Genomic DNA, 20,141 nt, shown 5'->3' on the forward strand with positions numbered 1-20,141 from the left:
CTACAATATTATGGTAATAAAATTTAAATAGTAGAATAACAGCAATAATGAAACACATATTCAGTATGTTTCGACATTATTTTCTCCTGTAGAGAAATTAAAAATGTCAGAATTCTGTACCTGGGGATATGATGTAGAAGAAATCTTTAAATTCATCCATCCAAACTTCTGCCAATCTCCTGTTGTTCTTGTTGATGACATGACCCGTGCCACCAGGAAAAGTGTATGGAGTTGCCTTGCGAAAAACATGACCAACATGGGAACAAGTAACAATCTCCAAGGAGCCTCCACATTGCCAAATCTGAGAAAAGGAACAATCATTGTAAATAATGCAATGATATTGGATGAGAATAAGCCACTGAAGCTTAGGCCAAATCTTCAGATCTTAAATGTTTCAAGCAAAATGCTGATGCAAAATTTAGAACTAGTATACTATACTTACTTTTGGCAAAGGATGGTAATTTGAAAGATCTTGATATATTTAAATACCTGTAGCATTGGAATTATGTAGGTAAGATATAATTAATTTGTGTCTCTTTATTAGAGTACCTAATTTCTAGTTTTTAATAGTTAACCCAATTGCTAGTTAGTAGTTTGGTATCCAAATCTGCTATTAATAAATTTGTACATGTTAGATGCTGTGGTCAAAAACTAAATTTGATTTGAAGAAAAATCAATTATTCTCCACCCATCTGGAATTATAAATGACCATTCATTCTAAGCTGTTCATATGCCTTGCAGCTTAAGCCTTTGGACTTATTATGTGCTAGGATGCCTTTATAGGTGCTCAATGTCCACATAACCTTCAAAACTCATCTTCACCAAGATCATTTCTTCTACAAAGCTCTGGGGGAGATTTAGTAATGTGTACCTTTTGTATTTTAAGTATGCTTTTTTTGAAGAACTGACTATTCACTTCCTTATCACTCCTTTAAAACTATAAATTCTTAGAAAATATACCATATATTAATTTCTTAGTATCCTAGATTCACTGTGTATTTAAGGCTAAGTATTATGTAAAGTATCCATAAAATGCTTATTTCTGGCCAGGCACAGTGGCTCACACCTGTAATCCCAGCACTTTGGGAGGCTGAGGCAGGCAGATCATGAGGCCAAGAGATCGAGACCGCCCTGGCCAACATGGTGAAACCCTCTCTCTACTAAAAAATACAAAAATTAGCTGGCTGTGGTGACATGCACCTGTAGTCCCAGCTACTTGGGAGGCTGAGGCAGGAGGTTTGCTTGAACCCAGGAGGCGGAGGTTGCAATGAGTTAAGATCACACCACTGCACTCTAGCCTGGCGACAGAGTGAGCCTCTGTCTCAAAAAATAAATACTTATTTCTATGAAATTACATTTTATAGCCATAGCTTATGCTAATTGTTTATATATGTGTGTGTGTGTATACATACAATACTATACATACAATTTAATATATACATATATTAAATATATGCTACAGATTTTCTTGTCACAATAAATAGAAGTCATAGTTAATGCTATACAAAATTTGGAAGACATGGTTTTATACTGTAATTAACATTGTTTTCATTTGATACATCTAATTTAAGTAGAGTTACTATTTTTGAAAGAAAAATATCTTTCTGGACGTTTCTAGCCAGGTGCAGTGGCTCATTCCTGCAATCCCAGCACTTTGGGAGGCTGAGGCATGAAGATCACCTGAGGTCAGGAGTTCAAGACCAGCCTCGCAAACAGGGTGAAACCCCATCTCTACTAAAAATACAAAAATTAGCCAGATGTGGTGGCACATGCCTGTAGTCCAACCTACTTGAGAAGCTGAGGCATGAGAATTGCTTTAACCTGGAAGGCAGAGGTTGCAGTGAGCCAAGACTACACCATTGCACTCCAGCCTGAGTGACAAGAGTGAAACTCTGTCTCAAAAAAAAAAAAAAAAAGAAAAGAAAAATAACTTTCCACCTGACCCTTCAGGTAACATTCAGCTTAGAAGAGAGCTGCTATTGGACTTGGGTAGCAGTAAGAGACATTCACTTTTTTATCAGAAGATAAAAGATGATAAATAATAAGTTATAATGGTTTGTGCATTTCATATAAATCTAATTCTTTCTTATTTTATAATTTTTTAAACAGTATAATGCTAGCAGAAAAATAGGTCCAACAAACACTGAGATAAGGATGAATATAAGAGAAGAATAGAAACCTTCATCTCCCTTAAAAGACAGGGAAGCTCATTCTTAAATAATCAAAGTATTTCATTGATTGATAACTCGCTCATCTTTCTAGCTTCATGAAATAAATGAACCTTCTTGTAATTACACACAGTTTTACATTCTTCTTTCCTGTTAAAATGGAGGCAGTTAATCTTTATCCTATCGAAGACAAATCAATACTTCTTTTTCAGCCCCCATTATATCCCTGGTATCGTTTTTAAGGATGCCACTAATTTAGTCATTCTCCTTGCTTTTCTCCTGAAATATTAATCATGTTTCTCATTACTAGATTATGTGTTTCTTTGCATAATACCTTTTACAGTCATCTATCTTTCAAATAGCTTAAAAATTTATAAAACACAACAAAAAATCATCACTTGTTCAATATCTGTATCCTAGATATCTGTTTCCTTTTACCATTAAATAATATAAAATACATATCATTATTTTATATTTTATATGTATGTATATATATTGTATATTTTTTGTCATGGTAAAATTATGAATTATAAAATTTTAGCATATTTATTCCTAAACAACAGGTAGGAAACAACAGTGAAAGCAGCAAGACAATTAAGATTCCATTGAATAGACAGATGAGATGCTGGGGATTAGGACAAGAATGGTGGCAGTGGAAACAGAGAGAAATGGTGCCTGGTTCCTAAAAAACATGTATCACTAATATGGTAAAAATATATTTTAGTGATACATGTTCTTTCCCATCCTCAATTTTCATTTTTTTAATCTATTGTAAAAAATGATGTTTATTTCTGTAGCTACCCACAATTCCTCTGTTAGCTTCTAATTAGAATACTGCATTTCATTCCCTGAAATTTTTACAATGTCCGAACAGTGTAAGCTGAATAAAACATGATGTCTCATTCACATGAACAAGTGATATCTGAATTACTTTGTATCACTGAGTATATCTGATTGTTATTTTCTAGGCTTTCAAAAGATTAATATTTTATATTATATCTCTTTCAAGTAAATTTGACCATGTATACAATATAAACTATGCTATCATCCACAGGGAATTAAAACTTGTCTTTGTTCCCAGATATTTTTATAAATGTCTTCTGATGATGGAGAAGGTTCTTAATCAAAATGTAAAATGCCCATTGCTCATTTGATTATCTAGTTGATTTTCTTCCCCTGCTAGGAGACAACTAACATAGTTTATCCTTTTCATGTTTTTTGGCACCTATGTCAGTGACATTTTAATTAAAGTTCATAAACTTCATAATCTCCACTTTGCAATCTCAGTTCTAGTGCTGCTATTGTTTCTAATTTTACAGCTGTTGTGACAAATTCATGCAGCTGCTTGTTTTTATATTAATCTTTATCTTTCTCCTAACGCATACACATACTACCTCTGGCACAAAGTCATTGTTTAATATAGCCTTAATGAAAACAAACAACAATAATATACAATGGAGGCCATGTAGCACAATGATTATGAGTAAAGGCTATAGCTCCTGATATTATATCCAAGCTCTTCAACTTACTAGCTGGGTGACCTTTCTGTGATTTGGGTATAAGACAGTAAAATGAAACTAGAAGCATCTAGCCCAGAAATCCTGCTAAAAGAACACTGTTGTGAGGAGTAAGGCAATCTAGTTCACATAAAAATACTTAGCTTTGGAAAATGAATTGGAATGGAGTGAATGAGTGATTTATTGAGGAGTTATTCCAACAATCTAGAATAGAGATGATGACTTTGCCCATGCTGATGCCAATGAAATAGAATTTAATAACTTGACAAAATTTGGGAAATAAAAATTAAGAAATAATATATGAGGGTATGTCAGCAACATGGTGAAAGAGCAGTCTCTGGGCTACCCCTCATCCCACAGACACATCTAGTATACACCTACACATGAGTCAGTTCTCTCCAAGAGAAAGCCAAAATATAGATGAAAGACCCCTACATGTCAGACTACTGAGAAATAATCACATTAAAATGGATACTGAAAGCAGAAATATACTCATACTTTAGCTACACCATGAGCACAGAGCCTAACAAACGAGAAGAAGAATCCCAAGTCCTAGCTTCTTGCTGAGGGGTTGAGCGGCATGTACCACATATAAAGTGCCAAATTTTGCAGTTTCTATGGAGGGCTCGGCTCTTCAATCACCATGCTTGATGAACCACAGGGACAGGGCATCAGAAGATTTCTCTCAAGCACAAATGAAAAAAAAGGAAAAAAAAGGTTCATACTATATGAGCCCTCCTAGCAACTGTAGCACTCAGGATTGGCCCAGCTTCTAAATTCCCCCAAATTTGGTCTCAGGCTTTCCCATCAGGCTTCTGTGGTTCTGGCTTTTTTTTTTGTTTGTTTGTTTTTGTTTTTTGTTTTTTGAGATGGAATCTCTATCTGTTGCCCAGGCTGGAGTGCAGTGGTGTGATCTCAGCTCAATGCAACTTCCATCTCCCAGGTTCAAGTGATTCTCCTGCCTCAGCCTCCTAAGTAGCTGGGACTACAGGTGCGCCAACATGCCTGAATTTTTTTTTTTTTTTTTTTTTTTTTTTTTTTTTTGTATTTTTAGTAGAGACGGGGTTTCACCATGTTGGTCAGGCTGGTCTTGAACTCCTGACCTAGTACTCCACCCGCCTTGGCCTCCCAAAGTGCTGGGACTACAGGCTTGAGCCACCAAGGCCGGCCAGTTCTGGCCTTTTAACAAGCCAGTATCTGGGAAACTACAGAGCAAATAAAGAATAAACCTCCTCCAGCTTAAATGGAAAGGAAGGCATGTCCTGTACGTACCTTCTTCTCTGGCTTGCTCCTAAGATAAATTCCTGCAATATCAGTCTACCCCTGCAAGAGAGGTTATAAAAGTTCTGCTTGCTTTAATAGGATAGTAGACATTCTCCTTGCCTCCTTCCTTGGCTTGTTTTTGAGATAAATTTCTGCAGTCTCTCATTAGAGAGAAACTGGGGGACTTCTTCATTCCTGATTGGAAAAGTGGGTATTCTCTGCACCTTCTTCCCTGCTTGGTTTCAGTGATAATTCTGGACTACCTTCTTCCACTGCTAGGAGGGTGTGAGGCTTCCACTTGTTTGAACAGGAGAATGGGCTCTCCCTGCATATTTTTCCCTAGCATGCCCCAGCAGTAAATCCAGATATGTAGACTCTCACTGGGAGTAGTTTCTGCATGCTTTGAGTGCCCCAACTTTTATAGCCTTTGCCCAAGGGACTGGTTCCTAAATCACCTATCTATGGGAGTTGACAGTGCATTCTTGAGTCTGCTAGACAACAGGGGACAAGATAATGAGGTTTAAACTTGAAAATGCTCAGCATCTCTCTCACCAGGCTCAAAGTGAGCATTCTGATTATGAGCAGAGGCAGCTGTTTCAGACTGTCTCCTTGGTGAAGGACAGAATAAGTGGGACATAAACTTTGGCTCTCAGCTTCTCTGCAAGAAAAGAAGGAACTGGAACACACATCTAACACACTAGCCTCTCTAGTTGAATCTCAGGAGACTGGCATCTATTTCAACTCTCTGAAGGCAATAGCATGACTTGGCAATAACTAATCTCTTGGCTGTGTCTCCACCCAATTTCATTTTGAATTGTAGCTCCCATGAGTTCGATGTGTCATGGGAAGAACCTAGTGGGAGGTAACTGAGTCATGGAGGTGAGTCTTCCCCATGCTGTTCTCTTAATAGTGAATAAGTCTCATGAGATCTGATGGTTTTATAAAGGGGAGTTCCCCTAACCAAGCTCTTGCCTACTGCTGTGTAAGACATGCCTTTGCTCCTCCTTTGCCTTCTGCCATTTTGTGAGGCCTCCTCAGCCATGTGGAATTGTGAGTCAATTAAAACCCCCCATGTGGAACTGTGAGTCAGTTAAACCCTCCACCCTTTTTTTTTAAATCACCTAGTCTTGGATGTTTCTTTATTAGCAGCATGAGAATGGGCTAGTACAGTAAACTGGTACCATCACAAGCCTGGAGACTTAGGATAAAAAATTTTTTCATGAGCTGGTCCAGGGCCTTGTTGCTTTGTGCAGTCTTGAGACTTGGTGCTCTGCATCCCAGCCGTGGCTTAAAGGGGCCAACGTACAGCTCGGGCTGTTGCTTTAGAGGGTGCAAGCCCCAAGCTTTGGTGACTTACACATGCTACTGGGCCTGCAGGTGCACAGAAGTCAAGAATTGAGGTTTGGGAATCTCTGCTTAGGTTTCAAAAGATGTGGTGGAAATGCCTAGATGTCCAGGCAGAGGTGTGCTGCATAAGCAGAGCTCTCATGGAGAAACTCTTGCTAGGGCAGTGTAGAAGAGAAATGTGGGGTGCAAGTCCCCACACAGAACCCCCCCACCCGGCATTGTCTGGTGCATATGTGAGAAGAGGGCCACTGTCCTCCAGATCCCAGAATGGTAGATCCACCACAGCTTGCACTGTGTCCTGTAAAAGCCACAGACACTCAGTGACAACCCAGGAAAGCAGCAGGGCCTGGGGCTGTACCACAATGGTGGAGTTGCTCAAGGCCGTGGGAACCCACCTCTTGCATCGTTGTGACCTGGATATGAGACATGGACTCAAGGGAGATCATTTTAGAGCTTTAAGATTTGACTGCCCCACTGGATCTCAGACTTTCATGAAGCCTATGGTCCTCTTCATTTGGGCTAATTTCTCCTATTTGGAACAGCTATATTTTCCGAATGACTATACCCCATTGTACCTAGGAAGTAACTAATTTGCTTTTGATTTTACAGGCTCATCCGCAGAAAGGATTCACCTTGTCTCAGATGAGACTTTGGACTGTGGACTTTTGAGTTAATGGTGAAATGAGCTAAGACTTTGGGGGACTGTTGGGAAGGCATGATTAGTTTTGAAATGTCAGAATATAAGACTTGGGAGGGGCCAGGGGTAGAAAAATATAGTTTGGCTCTGTCTTCACCCAAATCTGCTCTAGAATTGTAGCTCCCATGATTCCCATGTTGTGGGAAGGACCTGGTGGGAGATGTTTGAACCATGGGGGTGATTACACCCATGCTGCTGTTCTTGTGATAGTGAGTAAGTCTTATAAGATCTGATGGTTTTATAAAGGGGTTTTCTCCTACACAAACTCTCCTGCCTGCCTCCATGTAAGATGTCACTTTCCTCCTCCTTTGTCTCCCCCCATGATTGTGAGGCCTCTCTAGTCATGTGGAACTCTGAGTCAATTAAATCTCTTCCCTTTATAAATTACCCAGTCTTGGGTATGTCTTTACTATCAGCATGAGAAAAGACTAATACAGGGGCCAATAAAAGCAAAGCAGATTGTACAGTGTTTTGAGGCACCTAGAATCTCCAGCCATGCTGATAGGGAGGAATATCTCCAACATAAGGCCATTCTAGCAAGACTAGGAGAGGTGGTTCTTTAATGTACTGATTTCCACATAGAGAGTCAAGGAAAATGAAGAAATAGCAAAATATGCTTCAAATAAAAGATAAATCTCTAGTAGCCAACCCTATTGAAATGGAGACACATAATTTTCTCGATAGGCAGTCCAAAGGAACAGTCATAAAGATGCTAACTGAGGTTTGAATCACAATGCATGAACAAACTGAACTTTAAAACAGGGATAGGAAATATTAGAAAGCACCAAACAGAAATCACTGAGCTGAAGAATATCATAATAACAATTCAAAAGAGGGGTTCAATAGCCAGGCAGAACAAGCAGAAGGAGGATTGATAAACTTGAAAACAGGTCATTGGAAATCATCCAATCTGGGGTGGGGGGAAAAAGGAAGGCAGTGTTAAGAGTCACTGGGCTGTGGTCCAGCTGGCTGTCAGAGGTGAAGGCAGGGTGGGCCCTCACTGGGGCAGCTGATGTTCTGAGAATATGAGAGCCAGTATGGAATGTCTCACAGCTTCCAGCTTATGAAGCTCAATCAGGCTGTCCCCGCTCTGTGGCCAGTGAGTTGGTGATCAGCTCTGCTGCTTTGGAGTTGCCTTTGGCAGAGATGATGGCTGCCTTTTTCTGATGTTGTCTTTTCCACCATAAATCTGGCCCTCTCTGCTTCCTGCTGAGCTACCCGTTTGGCTTCCATGGCTTCTGCAAACTCCTTCCCAAAAGTCAGATGTGTCAAGGACATATCCAGGATGAGCCCAAAGGTGGCTGCTCACTCTGTAAGGTCATCACACACCTGCCTGGAGACCAGCTCTCTTTGGGTTATCAGTTCTTCTGCATCAAAGTGAGCCACCACTGACTTGAGTGTCTTGGTAGTTATGAACGGCAGCACACAGTCATCTTAGTTCTCTCCAGTGCTGGTGAAGATGTGAATGAACTGACTAGCAACATGCCAGAGAGGGTTCAAAGTGTGATATTGACATTCTGCAAATCTTTGTCACCAGTGATGACTAGCACATTACATGGTGAAGAACATCAGTTAAAGAAAATTGGTTTCTGTACCCATGGGATGAGAAAGTGAGTCCATTCCCCTACCAAAATGTCCTGACCTCCATAGAATCAGCCAAAGATGGCAGCTCTGTGCTCCACATCCACACTGTATAAGGCAGAGTTCAGCATACTTCCTAGAATAGCTAAGGCCAGGCCAAACTTGCTAATGGACTCAAACACACTGGCAGCCATGTTTCTTCTGCTGGACCCTCTCACACCTGCTTCTACTCTAACCATATTTTTATACATTTTTGTTTCTGCTTAGTGGTATCTTTTCCTTTAAGTTGAAGAACTCCTTGTAGTATTTCTTGTGAGGCATGTCTAACAAAATGAAGAACCCAAAGCACATGATCATCTGAGTAGAAGCAGAAAAAAACATTTGACAAAATTCAATATCCCCTTACATTAAAACCTCTCAAAAAAGCAGGTATAGAGTACATGTACCTCAACACAATAAAAGCCATGTATGATAAGGCCACAGCTAACATCAGACTCAACAGTGAAATGCTGAAAACTTGTACTGTAAGGTCAACAAGAATGCCCAATTTTGCCACTTCTATTCAACATAGTACTTGAAGTCGTAGCCAGAGCATTTAGGTAAGAATAAGCTAACTGCATTCATATATAAAAGGAAGAAGTAAAATTATCTCTGTTTGCTGATGACATGATATTATATGTAGAAAACCCTAAAAGCTATACCAAAAAATCTGTTGGAACTGATAAAAAAAAATTTGTAGGTTACAAAATCAAGATACAAAAATCACTAGCATTTCTATAAACTAATAATGAGCTATCTTGAAATGAAAAATAACAATCCCATTTACAATAACATAAAAAATACTTAGGAGTACATTTAGCCACAGAGGTAAAAGATGTGTTTTTTGAAAATTATAAAACATTGAATTAAAAAATTGAAGACATAGATAAAAATATATCCCATGTTCGAGTAATATTGGTAGAATGTTCATACTACCTAAAGTAACCTACAGATTCAATGCAAAACATTAAAATTCCAGTGTTATTTTCACAGAAATATAAAAAATAATCCTCAAGTTCATATGGAATCAGAAAAGACTGAATACCCAAAGCAATTTTGAACAAAAAGAGCAAAGCTGGAGTATCACATTTCCTGATTTTAAAATATGCTATAAAGCTATTATAATCAAAAAAGCATGGAACTGGCATAAAAACAGATACACAGACCAGTGGGACAGAATCAAAAGCCCAAAAGTAAACCCAAGTATTTATTAATTGATTTTCAGCAGCATACATAATGAAGGAAAGATTGTCTTTAATACATGGTATTGTGAAAACTGAATATCCACGTGCAGAAGAATGAAACTGGACTATTTCACACCATATACAAACGTCAAGTCAAATTGGATAAAATATAGAGTTAAATATAAGACTTGAAACTGTAAAGCTACTCAATGAAAACATGGGGAAAAACTCCATGATATTAGTCTGGGCAATGATATCTTGGCTAGGACTCCAAAAGTATAGGCAACAAAAGCAAAAAGAGACAAATTAAATTCCATCAAACTAAAATGATCTTGCATAACAAAGGAAACAACAGAGTAAGGAGACAACTAAGGAATTGGTAGAAAATATATGCAAACCATATATCTTATAAAGAGCAAGTATAAAAAATATTTAAGAAATTCAAGCAACTTAATAGCAAAAATACTAATAACCCAATTTAAAAATAGGCAAGTGATCTGAATAGATGATTCTCAAAAAAGAGATAGGAATCTCTAACATATATGAAAAAATGTGCAACATCAGTAATCATTAAGGACGTGGAAATTAAAACAGATATCACCTAACATCTATGAGAATAGCTATTATAAAAAGATTAATAATAAGTGTAATATTTCAGTTATTCTCCAAATCCTCATTCTCCACATGAGGATGTGGAGAAAAGGGAACCCTTGTACACTTTCGATGGAAATGTAAATTTGTACAGCTATTTTGGGAGATAGTTTGACGGTTCCTCAATAAGCTACAACTGGAATTACCATATGATCCAGCAATCTCACTTCTGGGTATATATTCAAAGGAATTGAAATTAGTATATGAAGGAGACATCTGCATTTTCATGTGGATTTCAGTATTACTCAGAATAGCCAAGATATGGATGCAACCAAAGTACCCATCAATGGCTGGATGGATTAAAAAATGTGATATGTATATGTACAGTGGCATGCTATACAGACAAAGGAAGGGAATTATTTATGATAATATGAATGGAACTGGAGGACATTATGCTAAATGAAGTAAGCCAGGCACAGAAAGATCAATACTTTATAATTTCACTTATATAGGGAATCTAAAATAGTCAATCTCATAAAAAGAGAAAGTAGATTATCAGAAATTGGGGGAACCAGGAGTGATGGGGAAAGAAGATGTTGATCAAAGGATTAAAAAAAATTCAGTTAGACTGGAAGAATAAGTTTTAGTGATCTGTTGCACTGCAAGGTGACCAGAGTTGATGATGTATTGTTTATTTCAAAATTGCTTAAATAGTATAATTTTAACATCTCACAACACATATAAAAATAAGTTGGGGGGTTGATGAATGTGTTAATTGACGTGATTGGCTCTTTCTATAATGTATATATAGATCTAACAACACAATGCACCTTACAAATATACACAGTTATGTGTTAATTACAAATAAATATAAAAAATTAATATATGTATTTTCCCTTACCTATGATGTCCTCCCTTCATGGCCCACATTTGTTTTCTTCCTATAAACAGTTTTTGACTATGATAGTTTTCATTGATCTCAAGTTTTCACTGATTTATAGGACTGTCTACCTCTACACCACCCCATTGAGTTCTCAGTTCTATAGTTTGTCATCGAGGTAAACGTTCATGCATATGTATGTGAATGTGAGGATGTGTATATGTATATATACACATACATAAAGGTGTGCGTATGTGTGTGTGTGTGTGTGTGTTTTACATATATTAGCTTTATAGCCCCACTCACGTTATCTCTTTAAGAAAAAGCATCATGTTTCTACATTATAAAACTGAAGTATAATTTATATATAGTAAAAAGTCAGAAATTAAAGATATTCTGTCAGTGTTTGCAAAGTCTAAAAAAAGTTTAACTCATATCAGTGCTCAATAAAAATTGATTATTGATCAATTAACATTGATAAAAATCAGAAAAATTACAAAGTGCACACAAAATGTATCTACCATGTAATGGAATTACCAAAAACAGCTATTATTTTCTCAATTTTGGCAAAGGGAGAACCTAAAGATACTGGTAACTTAATTTTCAAAATATTTTGTTCTATATTCCTACTTCAAAAAAAAAAAAATCCCTGTCAGTATACCAACTCTCCACTTTCTATATATTCAAGTAACCTGATGACAAATCCCTTAATCCTTATAATGGAAACAAAGTCTAAAAAGGCCTTCATTGAGATGCTGAAGGCACTATGATCCTTGATAAACTGGCACCCACAAATACCAAAGGCATGAAAGTCATTCAAATGGGACAGGCATAAAGGTTACAGTAGGTATTTTCTCTTCTTTCTTGATACAAAACTTGCCACTTTTTCTTCATTGTCATTTTGATGGACAGAATGTCATCTGGAATTGTTTCGTTGACTCAGCCTACATTTAACTTCCCAGCGTAACCTAGATTTATATTATTTTGGAGTGGCTGCTAGAGTTGAAGTCTGATGTAATAACGTCTCAAGAGGAAGATTTTTCTATGTCAAGTTGTTGTGGCCGTTAAGTGGTCACCTGCCAGAAGCCACAGGGAGATTCAACACACCTGAGGATTCTGCCCAATACTTGATAATTTCATGTTTTTTAAACAAATTATTTTGCATAGAAAATAAAGTATCACATTTAAAATTGGAAAGCTGGATTCTGTTCTTGAAATAGACACAAACTGATTGTAGAATTTGGAACAAGTCATTTAATCTGGAGTGTCCTTAGAAAACTCACATGCAGAAGAAGAGGGATTGAGGTTGACGATGGTTTTGCATTTTTTGCCATATATTTGTGATTTAGTTTTTTCATATGGGGTACACAAACCACTTGTAGAGATCATATTTTTAGATAGGAATGATAAAACCCTCTGAAATTTAAAACTCTTCCTACTTAGGCAAGCTTATTTTATTTTAGCTGTATTAAAAGAACATAATAAAAATGATTCTCTGAACAAGAGAAAGCATAAAGGAGCTGACACTATAAAACTTATTATGAGACATAAATGTGTGTTTCCCCATCATATATGGAAATTCCCGTTTAGAAGGGTCACAAATGTTTTACAAACAAGAAAAAACAGGAGAGCACTTTTGTTCTCCTTTGAGAATTTTTAAAGTCATAGCCATATTTAGAGTAATTTGGAGATTTTCAAGTTGGCATTAAACATAGACAATGCTGAGTTGAATCCATCCCATATATTTATCCCACCAATGTCAGGTTACTTCTAAAATGTTCAATTACCAAGTATTTTCCCTTATCAAGTACTTTCTGTCTTAATTTAGTAATGAACTTCCTGAAAGCCCCAAATTCAAAATGGTCCTTTTCATACTTACTCATTTTCTAAAGGATTTAGCAAATTGACCTTGAACTAGGTTTTGTTTTTTTTAAAAGATGTCTCTCAACCATAGTTTATCTTTTGCTTTTCCAAAGGCCTAGCAACTGACGTTTGGGAGAGCAGGTGGGAGAAGACTGGGGGAAGCAGAAGGGGAAAGGAAAAAGTAGAGTGAAAGAATGCAAAGGTGTGTACATACTGAACACAGAGCTGAAGGAGAGGATGTGTTTAAGAACAAAATGTGCATGAACTGATGTGTATGAGAGTTAACGGTCAAGTAGTGCTGATCACAGACGGAGTCTTTAATCTCCTCTCCTCTCCAAACCAGACACCAGTTCCTAGCAGCTCAAAAAGTGAAGCTACCCCCAAAATACACATGCTAACATTTTATGAACAGTCTACTATTACTTTTTGCCTTTCAACAACTTTCTTTGCTTTGGAGTTTTCTGACCTTCAGGATTGATAACACTTTATAGCTTCTGTATTTTCTGGGATCAGAAAAATTGTTACATGTCATTACTCCACATCTTATTAGGGCTGTTGATATTTCAGAAAATCCCAATTGTCCTTTAGATCAACAATACAACAAATGGTTCTGATTGTATTATGGCAAATCTTCCATTCTCTGTGTAAATAAAATATATGAATATAACAGAGAAGAAAAGCCATCTGTCAGATATTAAAAATCCTACATAATATAAGATGGTTCTGCTTGAGAAATTAATGTTTAGGTTTTCATGTTATAAACAAGTATTGCTTTTTAATGAGCAGATTGTTTCAAAAAGTAACTCATGAAAAAAGGAAAAAAAATATACAGTAACACTTTTTAATCTTTTGATAATTAATAATTTTAAACTATAATACATCCTGGAGGCTTTGAAAGTATTTTCAGTACAGTTAAGTGATTATGAAGACAAAAGTAGAATTATTGGAACTTTTGTTTTCCTTGTTGTATAATTAAGCCTATCAATTAGTCTCAACTGTGAAAAAAAATTGTATGTGGATGTGAATGTGAAAACTGGATGGAAAATGTGTGTGATTTGTTAAATGATATTTGGGTCAGATACTTTGCATTTTACATCGGTCTTCTCCCATGTCTGATGATATGCCTGCCTTTCAGATATCAGTAACATCTGCTGCTTCTAGCCACAGAGTGGCTCATGACAGCTGCGTGACGCAGCCCTAGAATTCATGCCAAACCAGTCCCCTTTGAATATCAGTAGACCACCTGGGTACCCAGCTGCAATAAATGGCATCTCCTGCTCTTTCACAGATGCCAGCAATACATAAAAAGAACTTGAGTGGAAAAGAAAATCTGATAGCTCAGAAAAAGTTCTCATTCAGTCTCTCCATCTGTAAATGTCCACCTCTCCTGATTGGAGTTATAAAATTTCAGTTTCAATTAAGTTTCCTGTGTAATTTGTAAAGTGGTCACCTGTGTCCCAAATGTAAAGAATTGTGATAAATTTGAGGACATGGGACAACCTGTCTCCTCCTGCATGATCTGCACATGTACCCCAGAACTTGAAGTATAATAATAATAAGAAATAGTTTTCTTTAAGAACCTGGCTGGTATCTATTCAGCAAATATATATTAGCCAATGACTTTGTGCTTTGTCAAGGACAATGCTGGGCTCTGGGGCATGGAGAAAAAATAGTAATAATACATAGCTCTCAAGTAGCTCACAGGCCAGTCTAGTTGTGAATGGCAAAACTGGGCATATTAAAGTCTATCATCAGTTTGCATTTGACAGTGAAAAACAACAGCCTCCCATGCCTACGACAAGGGGACTTCAAAGGTTCTCACCCCCACCACTGTCATAGACAGGATGCTTTTCTCCTGGCTTTTAATCAGCTAGAGTCATTTTGTTTCTTGTCCAGAATCTAAGATTTTTTTTAAAGCTGTAAGTTTTGCTTCAAATAAGTACTTTCCCTAGGAGGTATATATAAAATTCTGTCAGTGGAACACGATGAGTACCTCTCAAAACTCATCTTACAGGCACTTTTTTTTTTTTTTTTTTTTTTTTTTTTTTTTTTTTTTTTTTGCTATGTGGTGTTTGCTGAGAACCAACGTGAAACACGTAAAAATATCCATATTAATATCACTTCAAGTGCTTATTCAAGAAACTCACCACCTATGAAGGAAATTAATAATGTACTGTGACAGTTTTTTATTTAAAAAATTAATTGGTAATAGTCATTGATAGTTACATTATACTATAGAAGACTAAAAAATTACCATGAAATAGCAACATTTGGCATATTACTTTGCTCACTTGTCAGTCACAAACAAGGAGAGTGGAGTGTAAAGTTTATTTCTCCAGGTATGATGCTTAAAGCCCAGTAAAGATAATTTCCTTAGTACTCTAGTATTTCAAAATGTTATTTTTGTGATATTTAAAAGTTGCTTCATAGAGAACATTGATGCTCATTCAAATGCTTGTTGAAGAAGCTGTGATTAATACAAAATTTTCATCTCTTAACAAGCTTCATATAAATTCCATCTTCTCTGTAGATAATCTTTTGCCTCCGCTTTCCTTGAGATCAAGAAGAGCTGACCTGATTTTCTATTCATTTCTACTTGAAGTGTCTCAAATATCCTGAGTTTCTTCCTTCCATTTTAGGAAAGAAAGTCAATCCTCTTCTCTAAAGTTAACCGTTGCACTTGGTCTCTTGAACTCCTATTATATGAGCACTAGACTTGGAGTCAGGAGATGTGAGTTAGATGTTTAGCCCTGCCAATTTCTAGGCACATGAAAATTTATCTGAGGCTCAGAACTTTTAGCTATAGAATAAGATGATGGTAAGAACTCATCCACAGTGTTCTGCTAGGGACATAGTAAAATAATGAGTGTGAAATTTCACTGTAAATTAAGTGTTACACAGATGTTCTTTATTTCTACACCATTTGTTCAATACCTGTAGGTATTTAACTCATCAATTATCCCTTTTTCTTTTTAGATATCACCTCAAATTTTAAAATACTTATTAGTTTATTAGATATTTTAGATATCTAAAATATAGCAGATGTTTTATTTTAACTTCTCTGATAAAATGAAATGATAGAAAATACAAAATAATTAATTTGTTCCTGTTTAGCCTTACAAATACTATGCTTTTTTCTTCTTATTTGCTGGCAAATGTCTTAAAAAGATTTTCCCCCCACTACATGTCTTCATAATCCAATTATCTTAACATCTTATATTCCAGTATCTTGAATCCATCATCTGAAACTGCTCATGAAACTTTTTATGAGCTTACATTATTCCTGCTTCCTGACTTCTTTGCAGCATTTGACACTGTTGACAATCACCATAACTTTCTAAGTTTTTGTGACATTTTATTTGTTCTTCACTGACAGTTTTGACTTGGCAGTCACTTTTTCTTCTTTCTCCCACCCCTAAAGTAGGTGCTACCTAAGGACATGCCTTGCTCTTTTGCTCTCCCTATTTTTTCCCCTTGGCAAATTAACCAATCCTCATACACCCATTTAATTATAAATTCTATATAGCTAACTCTTAAATTTGTCACCCTCCTTATACTTTGCCTCAACTCGGCAACAGATTTCCAACTGCTTCAAGTGCATCTTTAACTTTCCATAACTATATAGAATCAGGAGCTTCCGTTTTGTTCCCCAAATGTGAACAGAAAGCTTGCAGTTTCTGAGGTCTTCTCTTGTAGGGTAAGGGAAATGATATAGGAGCACTAGTATTTCATCAGGTCTAATTACCATCCAAATAGACCATTACAGGATTAGGGTGGGACACTGTACTCTTAAAGTTTTGTATAGATTATTATCTTAATTTAGAAATTCCATAAGTTATGATGTTTTTCTCAAATGCAAATAACTTTTATTGGCCAATTAAAAATATGGAATATAAAGTTGGCTGACCAATGAAAACACAGAATTTTTAAAAGTCAACATAGAATTTGGTTGACCAACTAAAATAGAGACAAAATATTTTGGTAAGGGATCGCATATTACTAGGCTATGAGGTAAATAAATAAATGTGAAAATGTTGCCAAAACTTTGATAATAGAGTAGGGAATGCATAAATATATTATCACATGCAGGCATATCATTGTGGCAGTAGAGACATGCTAATAATTCCACACCAAAAATGTTTATTTCAATTTGGGTATATTTGCAGTGTAACCACGTGGTTGGCTTGACAATTATAAAACATTTTTAGAATTTTTAATCCATCAAGTTTGGAATTTTGCAGACGTGAAAATTGTTTGGTTGAATATAATTTTATTTTTGAGACAGAGTCTTGCTCTGTCACCAGGCTGGAGTGCAGAGGCGCGATTTGGGCTCACTGCAACCTCCACCTCCTGGGTTCCAGCAATTTTCCTGCCTCAGCCTCCCAAGTAGCTGGGACTACAAGCACACACCACCACGCCAAGCTAATTTTTGTATTTTTAGTAAATATGGTGTTTCACCATGTTGGCCAGAATGGTCTTGATCTGCTGACCTCATGATCTGGCCACCTAGGCCTTCTAAAGTATTGGGGATTACAGGTGTGAGCCACTGTGCCCAGCTGGTTGAATATAATTTTTAAGGGTAATTTAAAATTCTATTGAAAATCAACAACTAGCTTGTTGATTATACTTAATTACTCAGTAGTGATTAAGTATTGGTACTTACCAATTTTTGTACAGTTGGATCAAATTCTCCCCTCAACATTATTTCACACACTCAGAGTCCTAGTATCTAGAATCTGTTATTACAGAAATTGTTCAGCCTTATTTAAATAAATCTCATAATTGGTTTCCTTTTTTAACCACATTTCTGGTTGACTAGGACAACAGTGAAACGATTGGTAGTCATGCACTGAAGATAGACATCACTAAGTGTGACAATATAATCATAGCTTAAGATGTTGCACATTTATTGCAGTAGTTACCATAGAGACTTAAATTTAGCTCTTTAATAAAAAATACATAGATTTGATTTGAATGCATTAATTTTGACTAGCAAGGTGCAGTAGGTTTCCTAACTGAATGCATATATACAAAAACAACAGGTTTGTAATTTAATCCTAGATGTCTTTAAGGGATCAAATATAGGTATATAAAAACAATAGGTTCAATTTAATGGGTTCTTAATAGATACTTTATCAATTCTGCCATTTAAATCTTAGTTTTATAAGATACACATGTAATGCTTTAGTAATACTTCATTCATGTAATCTTCCATAGGGAAAACATAAGTTTGGAAATCATATGTTCTACTCTAAACTTAGATATGGCTGAAGGCACAAAGTAAGAGTGTACTTTAGTTTGTTCTCATGCTGCTAATGAAGACACACCTGACTGGGCAATTTATAAAGGAAAGAGGTTTAATTGACTGAGTTCAAGGCTGAGAAGGCTTTAGGAAATGTACAGTCATGGTGGAAGGGGAAACAAACTCATCCTTCTTCACACTTTTTATTTATAAATCCTTCCATGAATGCCTTAGACCACAGCAATCTTTCCCTCCTTTGAACTTAATACACTATATATCTGTACCTTCAAATGATACCTAGAACTTTGTACATTATCAGGTGCTATTTTCTATCTTACATACCGACACACTGGGTGAAATCAAGAACTGCACCTTGCGTATATTCCATACACAGGGTCTATTGCAGGTTTAGGTATGTAACTATTTATATTGATTGGTAGGTAAAATGAGGGTTGATTTGTACCTGGCTGATACTTAGAGGTGATCTGAAGTATAATGCAAACGTTACAAAATGCATTCAAGATAAAAAACAAACTAATGAGAAAAAACATCATATATTTAATCTATACCAGATCAATTTTTACATGGAAGGGGAATGTTAAAATAAATAACTTATAAAAAAAACTTTTAAGAAGCATTTAGACAGATTGGGTTTGATTAATGAGCTAAAATAAAAGATAAATGTTTGTAAAGTGATTTTATCTAAATAAAAGATAACAATGTAAAGTGATTTTATTATTTATTATGTATTAATCAAATGTAACACTTCATCAAAATATTAACTCCTATAAAACATCTCTTGTACATCTTTTATAATTGTACTTGATGTACCTGCAATACTGAAAGACTGGGATACAGTTTGAGAAATGCATCATTAGGTGATTTATTATCATGTGAACATTACAGAATGTACTTATACAACCTAGATGGTACAGCCTACAAACCCGAAAAGCATGTGTCTGTAATGAATGCTGTGAGCAACTGTAACGTGGTAAGTATTTGTGTATCTAAATATATCTACATATAGAAAAATACAGTAGGATAATCCTATAGGACCACCTTTGTATAAATGTGGCTGTTAATCGAAACATCATTATGTAGGGCATGATTGTATGTGGCAAATAGGTGCACATTAACTGTATGCTGAACAAATCAGCCAACCAAAATATTATTCTGAGAGGATGAATTCTCTCTTAACCCTCCTAGTTCTTTAGGCTATTTGTGATCCTATAGACTTGGAACAGGAGAATTGAGATCAATTCATAGCTGCTTAAGGCCTTTTGCATTTATCATTTGTTCTATGCTGAATGTTCCTCCCTGCAAATCCTTGCATAGATAGATGTTTCCTGTCACCTTGGTATCAGCCCAAATGTCCCCTGGGAGTATTTCTCTGACCACTCTAGGTAATGTAGTTCTCTACCCCTCACCCTCCACCTCTGTCATTCACGACATTTTACCTAATCTTATTTTCTTCTAGGTACTTGTCTTTATCTGAAATTAACAGACTAATATTTCTGCTTACTTGTTTATTGTCCATGGCCTCCCTCTAGCATTAGTTCTAGGAGACCAGGGAATGTGTATGCCCAACAACTGGCAAACATTTTAAAATCAACCAGACATTTCCTGACTTAAACTTATTTGCACATTTTATTTGAATTTAATGGCAGTTTTAGCTCATTAATCAAACCCAATCTGTCTAAAAGCTTCTTAAAATTTTAAAGCTATTTTTTTTTACAAGTTATTTAACATTCCCCTTCCATGTTAAAAAA

At 36.1% G+C, this 20,141-nt stretch overlaps 1 protein-coding gene across 1 annotated transcript in view; it reads right to left on the minus strand.

Moving 5' to 3' along the window:
- The window catches only part of GALNT13 (polypeptide N-acetylgalactosaminyltransferase 13), a 596,785-nt gene that overhangs the window by 162,332 nt on the left and 414,312 nt on the right, over window positions 1–20,141 (minus strand). Inside the window, 1 exon segment of the mRNA XM_017523193.2 lies at window positions 121–301. Within this exon segment, the coding sequence (XP_017378682.1) occupies window positions 121–301 (181 nt within the window).

This window comes from Cebus imitator, unplaced genomic scaffold (genome assembly GCF_001604975.1).
Source record: "Cebus imitator isolate Cc_AM_T3 unplaced genomic scaffold, Cebus_imitator-1.0 Scaffold27, whole genome shotgun sequence".
Lineage (NCBI taxonomy): Eukaryota > Metazoa > Chordata > Mammalia > Primates > Cebidae > Cebus > Cebus imitator.